The 13055-nt window shown below is 51.7% G+C and overlaps 1 protein-coding gene across 2 annotated transcripts in view; it reads left to right on the forward strand.

The window, feature by feature from the left end:
- The window catches only part of DPP10 (dipeptidyl peptidase like 10), a 184745-nt gene that overhangs the window by 47532 nt on the left and 124158 nt on the right, over positions 1 to 13055 (forward strand). For both annotated transcript variants that reach the window (XM_029073455.2, XM_029073464.2), the window contains exon 3: positions 12195 to 12290. In XM_029073455.2, the coding sequence (XP_028929288.1) occupies positions 12195 to 12290 (96 nt within the window). The remainder of the gene's footprint in view (positions 1 to 12194; positions 12291 to 13055) is intronic.

Raw genomic sequence — 13055 nt, forward strand, 5'->3', positions numbered from 1 at the left:
GGAGGGAGGCCGGGCTTGGGAGTCCGAGGTCATGGGTTCGAATCCCGGCCCTGCCCCTTGTCAGCTGGGTGACTGTGGGCGAGTCACTTCACTTCTCTGGGCCTCAGCGACTCCATCTGTAAAATGGAGATTGCCAGTGAGCCCCACGTGGGACAACCTCCATCACCTTGTATCCTCCCCAGCGCTTAGAACAGTGCTTTGCCCATAGGAAGCGCTTAACAAATACCATCCTTATCATTAGAAGGGGGGAGACGGACAACGAAATAAAACAAAATGAGTGGACAGGCATCGGTGGCGTACAGATCTATAGAGGGGTGTTGTGGGGCTGAGGGAGGGGGGGACGAAGAAAGGGAGCGAGTCGGGGCGACGCGGAAGGGAGCGGGAGGAGAGGGGAGGAGGGTGCGGTCGGGGAAGGCCTCCTGGAGGAGGAGGAGGAGGAGGAGGAGGAGGAGGAGGAGGAGGGCCTTCGGTAAGGCTTTGGAGTGGGGGAGAGTCATCGTCGGTGGGATTAGAGGAAGGAGGGCCTTCCGGGCCAGAGGCGGGACGTGGGCCGGGGGTCGGCGGTGGGATGGGCGAACTGGAGGCCCAGGGAGAAGGTTCGTCCCATCGTCTTTACTGAGTGCTTACTTTGTGCAGAGCACTGTACTAAGCGCTTGAATAATAATGGTGGTATTTGTTAAGCGCTTGCTACGTGGCAAGCACTGCTCCAAGCGCTGGGCGTGATACATTTGTCCCATGTGGGGCTCCCAGTCTTCATCCCTGTATTCTAGACGAAGTGACGTGACGTGCCCAAAGTCGCACAGCTGACAAGCGGCGGAGTCGGGATTAGAACCCACGACCTCGGACTCCCAAACCCGGGCTCTTTCCACTGAGCCGCGCTGTTTCTATACGATTGAATGAATGAATGAATGAATGAATGAATAATGCAAGAGAAGAGACTGTGAGCTTGCTGTGGGCAGTGAATGTGTCTTTTGTTCTGTTGTCCTCTCCCAAGCGCTTAGTACAGTGCTTTGCTCAGAGTAAGCACTCAATAAATACGAATGAATGAATGAATGAATGAATGAATGAATGAATGAATGAATGAATGAATGAAGAGGCATGACTTGTCCCGGAGGGTGGGAGAGAAGGTTTGTTCTGACTCAGTGGGGCTTCGGAGAGACCCTGCCCCCTCCCCCCACCCTGGGAAGGATTAAAGAACTATACTGAACGCTTGGGAGAGGACGATAGTGTTAATAATGATGATATTTGTTAAGCGCTTACTATGTGCCGAGCGCTGTCTGAGCGCTGGCTTAGATATAAGGTGATCAGATTGTCTCACGTGGGGTTCACGGTCTTAAATCCCCATTTGACAGATGAGGTCACTGAGGCCCAGAGAAGTGAAGTGACTTGCCCAAAGTCACACAGCTGACAGCTGGGGGAGCCGGGATTAGAACCCATGACCTGTGACTCCCAAGCAGGGGCTCTTGCCGCTGAGCCGCGCTGCTTCCGTTCTAAGTTGAGAAGCAGTGTGGCTCAGTGGAGAGAGCACGGGCTTTGGAGTCAGAGGTCGTGGGTTCGAATCCCAGCTCGGCCACTTGTCAGCTGCGTGACTGTGGGTAAGTCACTTCACTTCTCTGGGCCTCAGTGACCTCATCTGGAAAATGGGGATGAAGACCGGGAGCCCCACGTGGGACGACCTGATTCCCCTATGTCTACCCCAGCGCTTAGAACAGTGCTCTGCACATAGTAAGCGCTTAACAGATACCAACATTATTAAGTGCTGGGGTAGATGAAAGGTCATCAGTTTAGCGTCTAAGCCAGAAGGAGAATGGGTACTGCATCCCCATTTTACAAGATGAGGAGACCGAGGCACAGAGAAGCGAAGGGACTTGTCCAAGGTCACACCTCTTCCATCACTGTCTCTGATAATGATGATGACGATGGTATCTGTTAAACGCTTACTATGCATCAGGCTCTGTACTAAACGCTGGGGTAGATAGAAGGTAACGAAGTTGGACACGGTCCCTGTCCCGCATGGGGCTCACGATCTTAAGCTCATGAGAAGCAGCGTGGCTCAGTGGAAAGAGTTCGGGCTGGGAGTCAGAAGGTCGTGGGTTCTGATCCCGACTCTGCTACTTCTCCGCTTTGTGACCTTGGGCAAGTCGCTTCCCTTCTCCGGGCCTCAGTTCCAACTGTAAAACAGGGATTGAGACTGTGAGCCCCACGTGGGACGGGGACCGTGCCCTACTCGATTTGCTTGTATCCGCCCCAGCTGTTAGTACAGTTCCTGGCACATAAGAAGCACTCAATAAATACTGTAATTATTATTATCATTATTATTATGACGGTACCTGGCACAGAGTAAGTGCTGAACAAATGCCGTTATCATCGTTATCATTATTATTATTAATCCTCATTTGAAAGATGAGGTCACTGAGGCACAGAGAAGTGGAGTCACTTGCTCAAGGTCACACAGAGGACAAGTGGAGCCGGGATTAGAACCCATGACCTTCTGACTCCCAGGCCCGGGCTCTATCCACGAGGCCACACAGTCACCTCCGCAGGCAGACCCTTCGCATCGTTCTGCTCCCAAGGGGAGAGTAACACAGTAAGCCCTCGATGAATACGATTGATTGATTGAAAAATCATTATTACTATCATTAATATTACCTGGAGACTCTCAGCTCGTTGTGGGCAGGGAATGTGTCTTCTTATTATTGTCCTCTCCCGAGCTCCAAGTGCTTAGTACGGTGCTCTGCGCACAGTAAGCGCTCACTGAATACGACTGAATGAATAATAATGTTGGTATCTGTTAAGCGCTTACTAGGTGCAGAGCACCGTTCTAAGCGCTGGGGGAGATGCAGGGTCATCGGGTGGTCCCACGTGGGGCTCCCGGTCTTCATCCCCATTTTCCAGATGAGGGAACTGAGGCCCGGAGAAGTGAAGTGACTCGCCCACAGTCACACAGCTGCCAAGTGGCAGAGCCGGGATTCGAACCCATGACCTCTGACTCCCAAGCCCCGGCTCTTTCCACCGAGACATGCTGCTTCTCTATTCTCATTACATCATATCATTATCTACATAACATTCTATTATAATATATTATATTCTAGACTGTGAGCCCCTTGTTGGGCAGAGACTGTCTCTATTTGTTGCCAAACTGTACTTTCCAAGCGCTTAGTACAGTGCTCGGCACATAGTAAGCGCTCAATAAATACGATTGAATGAATAACAGTAATAATGATGGCATTTGATAAGTGCTTACTGTGCGCCAAGCACTGTTCTAAGTGCCGGGGTAGATACACACTGGTGTAGTCCTACGGGGGGCTCACACTTTTAACCCCCATTTTCCAAATGAGGTCACTGAGGCCCAGAGAAGTGAAGTGACTTACCCAAAGTCACACAGCAGACAAGCGGCGGAGCCGGGATTAGAACCCACGGCCTCTGACTCCCAAGGCCGGGCTCTTGCCCCCAAGTCACGCTGTTATGATGATGTTGGTATTTGTTAAGCGCTCACTATGTGCAGAGCACCGTTCTAAGCGCTGGGGGAGATCCAGGGTCATCAGACTGTCTCACGTGAGGCTCACAGTTAATCCCCATTTTAATGTTTGTAGGCGTTAAGCGCTTACTAGGTGCAGAGCACCGTTCTAAGCGCTGGGGGAGATCCAGGGTCATCGGGTTGTCCCACGTGAGGCTCCCGGTCTTCATCCCCATTTGACAGATGAGGGGACTGAGGCACAGAGAAGTGAAGTGACTCGCCCACGGTCACCCAGCTGCGAAGTGGCGGGGCCGGGATTCGAACTCATGGCCTCTGACTCCCAAGCCCGGGCTTTTCCCACTGAGCCGCGCTGCTTCTCTAAACCTTTACCGTCGCTCCATTTTCCTTGAAGGTAGCCGGCCTCCGCCACCTTTAGGGAAGAAGAGAAAGAGATGAGACGAATGCCACCTGCACCTTGATTAGGAGGATTAACATTTATTTAGGGTCTTCGTTGCCTAAAATGTCTGCCCGTCTCGCAGGTGAGAACCATCAGTTGCCAAGATCTTAATGAGGAAAAGAAGCTTTTCCTTCTCTGATGCTCCTAATTACAAGTTAATGACAGATAAAGCCACCCAGGAGTTGATGTTTCCAGGAATATCCATCAGTCTCCTCCCCCCACCTCCCCGGCTCCTATTTCTGCTCCTAATAATAATAATAATAATGTTGGTATTTGTTAAGCGCTTACTATGCGCAGAGCACTGTTCTAAGCGCTGGGGGAGATACAGGGTGATCGGGTTGTCCCACGGGAGGCTCCCAGTTTTCATCCCCATTTTACAGATGAGGGAACTGAGGCCCAGAGAAGTGAAGTGACTTGCCCACAGTCACCCAGCTGACAAGTGGCAGAGCTGGGATTTGAACCCATGACCTCTGACTCCCAAGCCCGGGCTCTTTCCGTCGAGCCACGCTGCTAATAATGATGGTGTTTGTTAAGCGCTTACTATGTGCCAAGCACTGTCCTAAGCACTGGGGTAGATACCCGGTCACCAGGTTGTCCCACGTGGGGCTCTCAGTCTTCATCCCCATTTTCCAGATGAGGGAACTGAGGCCCAGAGAAGTGAAGTGACTCGCCCAGAGTCACACAGCTGCCAAGTGGCAGAGGGGGATTAGAACCCACGTGCTCTGACTCCCAACCCCGGCGCTTTCCACTAAGCCACGCTGCTTCTCACGGCCCAGCGAATGGAGCCCAGGTCTGGGAGTCAGAAGGTCGTGGGTTCTAATCCCTGCTCCGCCACCCATCTGCTGGGTGACCTCAGGCGAGTCGCTTCACTTCTCTGGGCCTCGGTTCCCTCATCTGTCAAATGGGGATGGAGGCTTGTGAGCTCCCCGGGAGACCGGGACTGGGTCTGACCCGATCTGCTTGCATCCACCCTGACGTTTAGTACGGTGCCTGGAACACCGTAAGTACTTAACAAATATTTTTATTATTATTATGCTCTCAGCCTCAGTTTCCTCATCTGTAAAATGGGGAATCAATTAGCTTGTTCTAGCTAGTCTGTGAACTCTATGGGGGACAGGGCCCGTGTCTCGCATTATCTCCAGCTCTCTGTCTCTCTTTCTCTCACCTCCTTTCTCTCTGTCTCTTTCTCCTTCTCTCTCCCTTTCACTGTCTCTCTCCCTCTGTCTCTCCCTCTTGCTCTGTCTCTCTCTGTCTCCCTTGTTCCCGCTCCCTTTCAATCTCTGTCTCTCGCACCCTTTCTTCCTCTCCTTGTCCTCTCTCTCTGCTCCATCTTTAATAATAATTATGGTATTTGTTAAGCGCATACTATGTGCAGAGCACTGCTCTGAGCACTGGGGGAGTTACAGGGTAATCAGACTGTCCCACCTGGGGCTCACATTTTTTTTTTAATTCCCATTTTTACAGATGAGGTAACTGAGGGCCCAGAGAAGTTAAGTGATTTGCCCACGGTCTGCAGACAAGCGGCAGAGTCGGAATTAGAACCCATGACCTCCGACTCCCAAGCCCCTGCTCTTTCCACTGAGTCACGCTGCTTCTCATTCTCTCTTTCTGTCTCTAACTCTCCCTTCTCCTCACCCTCTCTCTTTTTCTCTTTGTCTCATTCTTCCTCTGATTTTCTCCCTCTCTCTCGTTTTCATTCTGTCTCTCCCTGTCATTCTATCTCTTTTGGGGTCTCGCTGTCTCTCCTGTATCTCCTTTGGCTTTGTCTCTTTCCCTCTCCTTTTCAATCTCTGTCTCTCACACTCTTTCTCCCTCTCCTTCTGTCTCTCTCTATCTCTCCTTCACCCTTTTCGTCTATTTTTCTCTCTCTCCTTCTCCTCCTGACCCTTTCTCTCTTTCTCTGTCTCTCTCTCCCCTTCTCTCCCTTTCACAGTGTCTCTCTCCCTCTCCCTCTCTTGCTCTATCTCTTTCTGTCTCTCTGTCTGTCTCTCTCCCTCTCCTTCTTTTGCTCTCTTTCTGCCTCTGTGTCTTTCTCTCTTTCTCTCCTTCTCTGGCTCTATCTCTTTCTGTCTCTGGCTGTCTCTTTTCCTCCCCCTTTCAGTCGCCATCTCTCTCCCTCTCCCGCTCTATCTCTGTTCCTTTCTTTTTCTCTCTCCCTCTCTTGCTCTATCTCTGTCTCTGTGTCTTTGGCTGTCTCTTTTCCTCCCCCTTTCGTTCGCGCTCTCCCTCTCTTGCTCTATCTCTTTCTGTCTCTGTGTCTTTCTCTGTCTCTCTCCCTCTCTTGCTCTATGTCTCTGTGTCTCTGGCTGTCTCTTTTCCTCCCCCTTTCAGCCACTGTCTGTCTCCCTCTCTTGCTCTATCTCTTTCTGTCTCTGTGTCTTTCCCTGTCTTTCTCCCTCTCTTGCTCTACCTCTTTCTATCTCTGTGTCTTTGGCTGTCTCTTTTCCTCCATTTTAGTCACTATCTCTGTCTCTCTCCCTCTCTTGCTCTATCTCTTTCTGTCTCTGTGTCTTTGGCTGTCTCTTTTCCTCCATTTCAGTCACTATCTCTCTCCTCCCTCTCTTGATCTATCTCTTTCTTTCTCTGTCTTTCTCTCTCTCCCTCTCTTGCTCTATCTCTGTCTCTGTGTCTTTGGCTGTCTCTCTCCCTCTCTTGCTCTGTGTCTCTGTGTCTTTGGCTGTCTCTTTTCCTCCCCCTTTCAGCCACTGTCTCTCTCCCTCTCTTGCTCTATCTCTTTCTGTCTCTGAGTCTTTCCCTTTCTCCCTCTCTTGTTCTATCTCTTTCTGTCTCTGTGTCTTTGGCTGTCTCTTTTCCTCCATTTCAGTCACTATCTCTCTCCCTCTCTCTCTCTTGCTCTATCTCTTTCTGTCTCTGAGTCTTTCCCTTTCTCCCTCTCTTGCTCTATCTCTTTCTGTCTCTGTGTCTTTCCCTTTCTCCCTCTCTTGCTCTATCTCTTTCTGTCTCTGTGTCTTTCTCTGTCTCTCTCCCTCTCTTGCTCCATTTCTTTCTGTCTCTGTGTCTCTGGCTGTCTCTTTTCCTCCCCCTTTCATTCGCTATCTCTCTCCCTCTCCCGCTCTATCTCTTTCTGTCTCTGTGTCTTTCTCTGTCTCCCTCTCTTGCTCCATCTCTGTGTCTTTGGCTGTCTCTTTTCCTCCATTTCACCCACTGTCTCCACCTGGCAAATGAGGAAGCCGAGGCCCAGAGTGGTTAAGTAAATAGCAGGAGCACTGCTATGTATTAAGCGCCTATTATTAAGCCCAGGCCCCGGCTCTTCCACTAGGCCAAGATACTTGTATCCGACAGGCCTCTCTCCCGACCTGGTCACATCGCCTTCAAAAGGCCTTCCCCCATTAACCTTTATTTTCCCCTTCTCCTGCTCTCTTTTGCCCTTATAAACCTGGATCTTTGACCAATCAATCAATCGATCGATCGATAGTGTTCATTGAGGGCTTATTATATGCAGGACACTGTACTAAGCAGCGAGAAAGTCCAATATGAAAGAGTTGGCAGGCGCGTTCTCTCCCCGTTGCCAGCTCTGATCATTTGATTTTCAGGCCACAACACTTACGTCATTAGAGGAGCAGCGCGGCTCGGTGGGAAGAGGCCGGGCTCGGGAGTCCGAGGTCGTGGGTTCTAATCCCGCCTCCGCCACCTGTCAGCTGGGTGACCTTGGGCAAGTCACTTCGCTTCTCTGGGCCTCAGTTCCCTCCTCTGTAAAATGGGGATGAAGACTGGGAGCCCCACGGGGGACAGCCCGATTATCTTGTATCCCCGCCAGCGCTTAGAACAGTGGTTGGCTCAGAGTAAGTGCTAAACAGAGTAAACGCTTAGTAAGCAGCAGGGGTAGAGAGGCAGCATGGTGTAGTGGATAGAGCCTGGGCGTCAGAAGGTCGTGGGTTCTAATCCTGGCTCTGCCACTTCTCTGCCTTGATTCTATTTATTTGCTGTTGGTTTCATGAGATGTTCAACCCCTCGATTCTATTTATCGCTATCGTTCTCGTCCGTCCGTCTCCCCCGAGTAGACCGTGAGCCCGTCAGAGGGCAGGGGCGCTCTCTATCTGTTACCGATTTGTCCATTCCAAACGCTCAGTACAGTGCTCTGCACATAGTAAGCGCTCAATAAATCCTATTGAATGAATGAATGAAAAGTCACTTCGCTCCTCTAGGCCTCAGTTCCCTCATCTGGAAAATGGGGATGGAGACTGTGAGCCCCACGTGGGACAGGCACGATTTGCGTGTATCTCCCCAGTGCTTAGTACAGTGCCTGGCACATAGTAAGTGCTTAACAAATACCATCATTATTATCATTATTATTACATACCAGTATTCCTACTACTATTTAACCACAGTGGGCCTCAGTTTCCTCATCTTTCAAATAATAAAAATAATAATAATAGTAAGGATGGTATGTGTAAAGCACTTACTATGTGTCAAGCACTGTTAATAATAATAATGTTGGTATTTGTTAAGCGCTTACTATGTGCAGAGCACTGTTCTGAGCACTGGGGTAAATACAAGGTAATCAGGTTGTCCCACGTGGCGCTCACAGTCTCAATCCCCAGTTTACAGATGAGGAAACTGAGGCATAGAGAAGTTAAGTGACTTGCCCACAGTCACACAGCTGATAAATGGCAGAGCTGGGATTAGAACCCACGACCTCTGACTCCCAAGCCCGGCCTCTTGCCACTGAGCCGCGCTGCTTCCTATGATGTTCATGATGTTGGTATTTGTTAAGCGCTTACTATGTGCAGAGCACCGTTCTAAGCGCTGGGGGAGATCCGGGGTCATCAGGTTGTACCACGTGAAGCTCCCGGTCTTCATCCCCATTTGATAGATGACGGAACTGAGGCCCAGAGAAGTGAAGTGACTCGCCCACAGTCCCACAGCTGACAAGCGGCAGAGCTGGGATTTGAACCCACGACCTCCGACTCCCAAGCCCGGCCTCTTGCCACTGAGCTGCGCTGCTTCCTATCGGGACCCAAATTCCAACCGCTTACTACAGTGCTCTGCACACAGTAAATTCTTAATGCAAACCAGATTCCTGTTACTCCTTCGTGGCTTTGGGCCTCAGTTTCCACATGAGCCCCACGTGGGACAACCTGACTACCCTGTATCTCCCCCAGCGCTTAGTAAGCGCTCAACAAATACATTCATTATTATTATTATTATTATTATTAGCAGGAGTACTGGTATGTATTAAGCCCTTACTGAAGCAGCGTGGCTCAGTGGAAAGAGCCCGGGCTTGGGAGCCAGAGGTCATGGGTTCGAATCCGGGCTCTGCCCCTTGTCAGCTGGGTGACTGTGGGCGAGTCACTTCACTTCTCTGGGCCTCAGTGACCTCAACTGTAAAATGGGGATTAACAAATACCAACGTTATTATATCATATATTGAGAGAAGCAGCATTGCCCCGTGGATAGAGCCCCGGCCTGTGTGTCAGAAGGTCATGGGTTCTAATTCCGGCTCCGCCACTTGTCAGCTGGGTGACCTTGGGCGAGTCGCTTCGCTTCTCTGGGCCTCAGTCACCTCATCTCTAAAATGGGGCCGAAGGCTGCGAGCCCCACGTGGGACAGGAATGGTGTCCGATCTGATTAGCTCGTGTCTATCCCGGTGCTTAGGACAGTGCCTGGCACATAATAAGCACTTAACATCTACCCTTAAAAAAAAAATCAAGTATAGATATGACCCAAATCCCAAGTGCTAATTCCAGGGCTATGCACACAGTAATAACAATGTTGGTATTTGTTAAGCGCTTAAGTATGTGCAGAGCACTGTTCTAAGCGCTGGGGGAGATACAGGGTCATCGGGTCGGCCCACGTGAGGCTCACAGTTAATCCCCGTTTTCCAGATGAGGGAACTGAGGCCCCGAGAAGTGAAGTGACTCGCCCACAGTCACCCAGCTGACAAGTGGTGAGCCGGGATTCGAACCCGTGACCTCTGACTCCCAAGCCCGGGCTCTTTCTTTCTCTTAGAGAAGCGGCGTGGTACAGTGGAAAGAGCGCGGGCTTGGGAGTCAGAGTTCATGGGTTCGAATCCCGGCTCTGCCACTTGCCAGCAGTGTGACTTTGGGCGAGTCACTTCGCTTCTCTGTGCCTCAGTGACCTCATCTGGAAAATGGGGATTAAAACTGAAAACCCCACGTGGGACAACCTGATTACCTTGTATCTGCTCCAGTGCTTAGAACGGTGCTTTGCCCATAGTAAGCGCTTAGCCAATACCACTATTTATCCATTTAATTTTTCTGCTGAGCCACGTTGTGGTGGTCCGGGGGATGTGAGGCGGGAGGGCCTTCCGGGCCAGAGGCGGGACGGGGGTCGGAGGCGAGACGGAGGAGCTGGAGGGGCAGGGAGGAGGTCGGCACGAGAGGAGCGGAGCGTGCGGCCCAGGGTGGAGGAGGAGGAGGAGGAGAGCGGCCGGGGCGGGGAGGACGGGGCGACTCGATGGACGCCTTGAAAGCCGACGGTGACGGGAAACCCCTGGAGGGTCTTGAGGAGCGGGGAGACGTGGACTGAACGTTTTTGTCGAAAAATGATGCGGTTGGCAGAGTGAAGTGTGGACCGGCAAGGGGAGAGGCGGGAGGCGGGGAGGTCGGCCGGGAGGCCGATGCAGGAGCCTCATTAGGTTGCGTCCGTTCAAAGGCATCTTTCCATTCGTTCATTCAATAGTATTTATTGAGCGCTTACTATGCGCAGAGCACTGGACTAAGCGCTCGGAATGGATCCACGGGTTCTAAATCCCGGCTCCGCCGCTCGTCTGCCGTGTGACCTCGGGCGAGTCGCTTCACTTCTCTGGGCCTCGGTTCCCTCATCTGTGAAATGAGAAGCAGCGTGGCTCGCTGGATAGAGGTCAGGCCTGGGAGTCAGAGGTCGTGGGTTCTAATCCCGGCTCCGTCGCCTGTCAGCTGTGTGACCTTGGGCGAGTCGCTTCACTTCTCTGGGCCTCAGTGACCTCATCTGGAAAATGGGGATTGAGACTGTGAGCCCCACGGGGCACAAGCTGATGACCTTGTATTTACCCCAGCGTTTAGAACGCATAGTAAGCGCTTAGCAATACTATCATCATTATTGTTAAGCGCTTAGTAGAGAGCTCTGCACACAGTAAGCGCGCAATAAATACGATTGAATGAATGAATGAATAAAATAAGGATGGAGACTGTGAGCCCCACGTGGAACAGGGACTGTGTCCAACCCCATTTGCTTGGACCCACCCCAGCGCTTAGAACAGTGCCTGGCGCATAGTAAGCGCTTAATAATAATGGCGTATGTTAAGCGCTCATTAGTCATTCATTCAATAGCATTTATTGAGCGCTTACTATGTGCAGAGCACTGTACTCAGCGCTTGGAATGGACAAATGGGTAACAGATAGAGACGGTCCCCGCCCTCTGACGGGCTCACGGTCTGATCGGGGGAGACGGACGGACGAGAACGATGGCGATAGATAGAATCAAGAATAGCAATAAATAAGCACCGGGGAGGACCCAAGGTGATCAGGTTGACCCACGTGGGGCTCACAGATTCCAGATGAGGGAACCGAGGCCCAGAGAAGTGAAGTGACTTGGCCAAAGTCACGCAGCTGACGGGTGGCGGAGCCGGGATTCGAACCCACGACCTCTGACTCCCCAGCCCGGCCTCTTTCCGCTGAGCCGCGCTGCCTCTCTATCAAATGCCATCATCATTATGGTTATTATCACCCATCGAGCGTTAAGCGGAAAGAGCCCAAGCTTGGGAATCGGAGGTCATGAGTTTGAATCCCGGCTCTGCCACTTGTGAGCCGTGTGACTGTGGGCGAGTCACTTCACTTCTCGGGGGCCTCAGTTCCCGCATCTGTAAAACGGGGATTAACTGTGAGCCTCCCGTGGGCCGACCCGATGACCCTGTATCTCCCCCAGCGCTTAGAACAGTGCTCTGCACGTAGTAAGCGCTTAACGAATACCAACGTTATTATAGAGAATATTATAGCAGCATGGCTCAGTGGAAGGAGGCCGGGCTTGGGAGTCCGAGGTCGTGGGTTCGAATCCCAGCTCTGCCACTTGTCAGCTGAGTGACTGCGGGCGAGTCACTTCACTTCTCCGGGCCTCAGTTCCCTCATCTGTAAAATGGGGATTCAGACTGTGAACCTCACGTGGGACAACCTGATGACCCTGTATCCAACCCAGCGCTTAGAACAGCGCTTGGCACTTAGTAAGCGCTTAACAAATACCCACATTAATATTATTATTTAGGATCCTGCGCGGGGCCCACAGCGGCAGCCCTCTGATGCTCCCGTCTTGCTTCCGTTACAGACGATCTCACCAGTTCCTCGGAAACCCGATTGTCCCTGGAAGATCTTTTCAGGAAAGACTTTGCCGTCCACAACCCGGAAGCCTGGTGGGTCAACGGTGAGTGCTGCACTAACCGTTGGCCTTCGCGGCCCCCTCCCCGATCCGTCCTTTTCTCCCGTCCCCTTCACGTCTCCGGGGCCCACATTCCCGGAGGAACGGCGGGGCCTCGTGCTTAGAGCCGGGCCTGGGAGTCAGAAGGTCTTGGGTTCTGATCCCAGCTCTGCCACTTTTCATTCATTCAATAGTATTTATTGAGCGCTTCCTATGTGCAGAGCACTGGACCAAGCGCTTGGAATGGACAAATCGACAACAGGTAGAGACGGTCCCTGCCCTTCGACGGGCTCGCGGTCGGACAGACAAGGACGGTAGCAATAAATAAATAGCAATAGTAGATAGTAGATTGAGAACGGATTGAGAAGCGGCGTGGCTCAGTGGAAAGAGCCCGGGCTTTGGAGTCAGAGGTCATGGGTTCGAATCCCGGCTCTGCCACTTCTCGGCTGTGTGACCGCGGGCGAGTCACTTCACTTCTCTGGGCCTCAGTTACCTCATCTGGAAAATGGGGATGAAGACAGTGAGCCCCACGTGGGACAACCTGATTCCCCTGTGTCTACCCCAGCGCTTAGAACAGTGCTCGGCACATAGTAAGCGCTCAACAAATACCAACATCATTATTATTATTATTTAACTTCTCTGTGCCTCAGTTCCCTCATCTGTAAAATAGGGATTAACTGTAAGGCTCACATGGGACCACCTGATTACCCTGTATCGACCCCAGCGCTTAGAACGGTGCTCGGCACATAGTAAGCGCTTAACAAATACCAA

Source organism: Ornithorhynchus anatinus, chromosome 1, assembly GCF_004115215.2.
Source record: "Ornithorhynchus anatinus isolate Pmale09 chromosome 1, mOrnAna1.pri.v4, whole genome shotgun sequence".
Classification (NCBI taxonomy): Eukaryota; Metazoa; Chordata; class Mammalia; order Monotremata; family Ornithorhynchidae; genus Ornithorhynchus; species Ornithorhynchus anatinus.